Below are 5,283 nucleotides of genomic sequence, written 5' to 3'. Positions count from 1 at the left end.
TTATATTGTTCCATGCACGTCATCATATTCTATTAATTGAAACCAATGTTTTACAACATAACGCGATATAATTGATTTGAAAGAAACAAATGTTTATACTGTCTTTGTAAAGAATTTATTCTCTTACCGAAGCGGGTGACAAAATTAATTCGAAAAATGGCCATCAAGTACAACTCTATCTGCTAAACTACTACCATCAAGTACTTTTTCTGCCGCGACACCAGCCTTTACAAGTACCGTTCAGATTGCAGTGGTGTTCGGTACACCCAAGAACTGCAGAAAAAAGGGAAGAAATTTAAAAAGATCTGAATGTACCAAACTTTTTGTGCAACACCAAAAAGAATCCACTGTCTGGGGGGGGGGGAAGAAGATCTCTCAAGTCCACAAAAACATGTGGCTGAGAAATCACTCTCCCATGACGTGGCACCCCACACTTCACTTTAAACAAATCCAAATCCTAAACCGCGACCATGCCAGCAAAGACTTCCCTCACCCTTCCCAAACTCATATACCCATGAGCGAGAAAAAGATTTAGTGAGAGAGAGAGAGAGAGAGAGAGAGAGGAAATCCAGACCCAAAGGAAGAAGGTGATTCAAAGTAGAGTTTTTATTCTTTCATCGAATTAGTTGGGATTTCGGGTGTTTTCTAGGGGAAAGTTGGAAGGAAAAACATGAAGGACACGGCGATCAAGCTGTTTGGGAAGAAGATTGCGCTGCCGGAGAACGGCTGGAATCCGGCGGTCTCCGGCGAAGACTCCAGTGGTCTTTCCGGGGCTGAAGATGGGAAGTCTTGCGGTGATCGTAGTTCGGCGAAGAGCGCTTGTTTGGGAGACAAGAAAGTAGTGATGAGCAGAACAGGGAATGAAGAAGAACAGAGTGATCATGAAGAGGGAAAAGAATTGGCAGCTGATGACAAGGTTTGTTTCCATGCATGCATCCATCCATCTGTATAAATATATATATCCGTTGTTGATAGAGACAATTGTGTGTGAATTTTGAGAACAACCCATTTTCCAGATTGCTAAAAGGAGTAATGGGTCGATCTTACTTTTTTTGGCCTTTTGCCTTGTTTCCGATAATAGTACACTGTTGGTTTCCCCTTGAAGAACAACCCATTTTCTTTTTTGTTTTTGTTTCTTGGTTCTCCCGGCTAGACGGAACTGTTCAAATCTAGACAATAGTACAATGATATAATCAATAGTATGGATTTGTTCGAAAATGTTAGCCTTAACGATAAGAGTTGATTGTAGCAATTCACGATCCAGATTTGACTGTTCCGTCTAGTCCAAATTAAGGACCGGAAAGGATCGTCTAGTCCAAATTAAGGACCGGAGAGAGATCCGATTCCTTTAATTTTTTTCCATTTTTGCCAACAAAGTTTAACTTCTGGAATTATCTTTATCTTGGAATAATTTAATACTCCTATTTTTAGATGTCCTACTTCTTTATGACTGAATATATTCGACTCGAACTTTTTTCTTTCTGGAAAATTCTTTCTTTGGAACTGTCAACTAAGCACTTTGGCATTTCGTTGTTTTACTGGATGTCTGGATGTATTTTTTGGGCAGATTGCCTAAAGAACATATGCAATCTGTACGAGTCGGCTATTCTTTCGACCATTTCTCCAGGAGGAATATATTTTCTTTTACCCTCTTGAGTTCTTCTGAACTTAACTTATACTTATTTCTTCGTTTATTGTGTTTTGTTCGTTTTTTCTGAATTTTTATTTGATTCATGTAATTTTTTAATTAATCATCTATCTCAACGAGAAGAGTCTAAAAAGTACAAAATTTTGGTCAAATTATGACCGAAAGCAAAAAAATTTTTTTTTACTAAAGACGAAAACAATATCAAACAGCCATCTTTTTTAGTTTAAATGCTCGTCTTATTTGAATTTTTTCAACATCAGTCCATATTTTTATACTTTCCCAATTTGTCTCATCGAAACAACAATTAACCTCTAAAATTACGTCGAAAAGCTAAACAAAAAGTTACAAAAAAAATTATACAAAAATTGAAATAAGTTCTAGCTAGGCTTATAAGTTTAAGCCTAAGTTTAAAAGAACGCAGACTTACTCTTTTTTAGACCCCTCTCTAGATTTCTTGATTAGTTTGTTCGTCGTAATTTCCTTCTACAGTAAGAGTCTTTGGAAATAGTTAGGACCTAATGGTTCCCTCTTTAGCTTTCTTTATAGGATATTGTTCAAACGATTTTTAACTTATCTCAATTATGTTCAAATTTGCAGGATTTGTTTGAAGGAAACCCCATTGAGTGCAAACAACAAAGGGACACAAACCAAGAACCATTGCCGGAGTCTGAGCATGATAACCCTAAAACACCTTCTATTGATGAAGAGAATGCAACCGCAAAAGCTCCCAAGGGTGAAAATGACCAAAGTGACCCAAACAACCCACAACAGAAACCCCTCAAGAAACCTGACAAAATTATTCCTTGCCCCCGTTGTAATAGCTTGGAAACCAAGTTCTGTTATTACAACAACTACAACATCAATCAGCCCCGGCACTTCTGCAAGAACTGCCAGAGATACTGGACTGCCGGTGGAACCATGAGGAATGTTCCAGTAGGTGCTGGTCGTCGCAAGAACAAGAACTCTGCCTCACATTTTCGCCATCTCACCATTCCCGATGTATTACATGGAATTCGAATCGATCCTACTAATGGAATCAACCACCCTAACTTCAAAACTAATGGAACGGTTCTCTCTTTTGGACCAGAAGCGCCTCTTTGTGAATCCATCGCTTCCGTCTTCAAACTTGCAGAGAAGAAGGGGGGTTCTAACGGCGGAGAAATTGTCGATGATTGCTCTAGTGGATCTTCTGTCACGACATCAAATTCAGTGGCAGAAGGGGTGAAAAATGGGTTTATTCAAGAGCCAACAATGAGGAATTTAAACGGATTTTCCCCCCAAATTCCATGCCTCCCCGGAATTCCCTTTCCTTATCCTTGGAATTCCACGATTCCTGTTCCGGCCTTTTCCCCGTCTGGATTTCCTATGCCGTTCTACCCTCCTCCCCCCTACTGGAACTGTAACATACCGGGCGCTTGGACTGTTCCTTGGTTCCCTGTACCAAATTCACAGCTTGGGAAACATACAAGAGATGGGGAATTGCTCAAACCAAGCAACCCAGAGGGAAAAGAGGCCGAACAACAGAGGAATTCAGAGGGATCTGTTTTGATTCCAAAAACATTGAGGATTGATGACCCTGATGAGGCGGCGAGGAGTTCTATTTGGGCAACGCTTGGGATCAGGAACGATGATTCCGCCAGCAGAGGAAGCCTTTTCAAGGGCTTCCAACCAAAGGGTGAGAAAAAGAATCTGACACCCGAAACCCCTCAAGCGCTTCGGGCTAATCCTGCAGCATTCTCTAGATCCCTCAGCTTCCAAGAGAGTAGCTAAGCGGGAGTATTGAGTTTGTCGGAGAGTGATTGGAACTCCATTCATCATCCAAGATGGATGTTTGATTCACAGACTTGATGGGGGGACTCATTTCAGAGAAGGTAACAGGGAATGAGAATTCCTTTCTTGTGACATTTAGAAGAAGTACCTTGTTTTCCCTATTTGGTTAGTGTCAGTTGCTCAGTTGCTGTGGATATATGTACAGGAATGCCTGACATTAGGAAAAAGTGGGAGTGCTGTAAATGTACCAAAATCCCAGATGTTTTGGATGATGTAACTGTGAATTCCAATCCTGATACAAAAAGTCCAGACACAACCGTGTCTGAAGCTGTTCGATGTATGTGGACCCATGTACATTCAATGGCTCCAGACATAGTAGTGTCTGAAGTTGTGTTTTAAAATTGTGTCTGTAGCATTTGCTCATTTGGATAATGGCTCTTCATCTTATCTAACTATCTTCCTTGTTGGTCTGAATAAGAATAAACTTCTTCCATCTTCTGAGATTTTGTTTTGCTTTAAGGTGTAACAAAATAGCAAATGTGTTAAATTATGTACTACTAACTGTTAGGCTCAGTATGCAAATGGTTCTTTCTCCTTTTTCCTTGGTGGTTTTGAATAAGAAACGGAATTTCTTCGATCTTCTGAGAATGTGTGTTTCCATTTTAAGGGCCTGTCTGTTCGGCATAGGAGTACAAATTCTACCACTGAAATAAAAATCGGTGCAAGGATTTTATATATATGTTGGACCAAAAACCCTACAAAACAGGAGATTTACAATATCTCAAGTCACCAGACTTGTCACGATTACTATGGATTGTATGTATTTGTTGGACCAAAAATCCTATAGAACAGCAGATTACAATATTTTGAGATTACTATGGTTAGATGATATATTCTTTATTATTAGTCAGATGGATCAAACAGGCTCTTAATACTCAAATGAGATTCCAAATAACAGCAAAAATAGGAAAAAAAAATGGAGATTATGTTGGAATATTTTTAATAAAATAAATATTAGTGTTGACTCCTCACCTTTAGTGTTTTACCGTTATAATATTAATGTAGTATTGAAATATCGGTTACAAAATAAAGAGTATTTATGCTCTATCATTATCTCTATATTAATGGTTATTACTCCTATATATATGTGTATCTCATATAAGGGAATTGAGAGGAAAATAGAAAAGACAAAAACTCATGTTCTTAGAGATGTACAAAAAGAGAGATACAAATATGTTTGTGTGAAAGTTCACATTCTATTTTCTATATTTTCTATGTTGATTGGGCAACTCGGTTCGTGACTCGTTCAAACCTCTCGGTGGTCGTGAACATCGGATGAGGAATGCTTGTGAGCGCTTGGGTTTAATCTTGGGGCTAGTACACTCCGGTGGAACCTTCACGAGGGGAGGAATATTAGCCTTAAGACAGTGACTACACGACTCTCAATCTCACAGGCAACATCTTTCCTACTTTCACTATTTCCGTACTCTCATGTTTTTCTTATTTGTGTTTCTGCGTTCATGTGGTCCAATGATTCTTGTTATAAAATGATATTTGTGAACCAAAGTTCTAACAAGTTAAGGCTAATATATATCCCGCAACAAATTGGCGAAATGAAGTTGTACGTGTTTCTAATTCATCCTGTCTTGCTTTCTTTAACATTTGGAGATATATGGTCTTGTAGTCATGCAGTGATACATGGTTTCTGCTAATATGAATTCCTCGCATGTGTAGCAAATTGTCATGATCATGAATATGTGTAACTTAAATGCAATCCCTTTAGAATATGCATGCAAGGCAAATTCCTCGAGTTCTAGTTCACATGTAGTTATGCATACATATGTGTGGTAAAAATGATTTCTGAT

At 38.6% G+C, this 5,283-nt stretch overlaps 1 protein-coding gene across 1 annotated transcript; it reads left to right on the top strand.

Annotated features, from left to right (window-relative positions):
- The first annotated feature begins 316 nt into the window (after positions 1-316).
- LOC131336288 (cyclic dof factor 3-like) lies at positions 317-3,909 on the top strand. Its single transcript, XM_058372073.1, has 2 exons — positions 317-916; positions 2,246-3,909. The coding sequence occupies exons 1-2, from the start codon at positions 671-673 to the stop codon at positions 3,416-3,418; spliced, it is 1,419 nt and encodes a 472-aa protein (XP_058228056.1). The 5' UTR covers positions 317-670; the 3' UTR covers positions 3,419-3,909.
- The last annotated feature ends 1,374 nt before the right edge of the window (positions 3,910-5,283 follow it).

The sequence above is a fragment of the Rhododendron vialii genome, chromosome 8a, assembly GCF_030253575.1.
Source record: "Rhododendron vialii isolate Sample 1 chromosome 8a, ASM3025357v1".
Lineage (NCBI taxonomy): Eukaryota > Viridiplantae > Streptophyta > Magnoliopsida > Ericales > Ericaceae > Rhododendron > Rhododendron vialii.
This window is presented reverse-complemented; position numbering and strand designations above follow the sequence as displayed.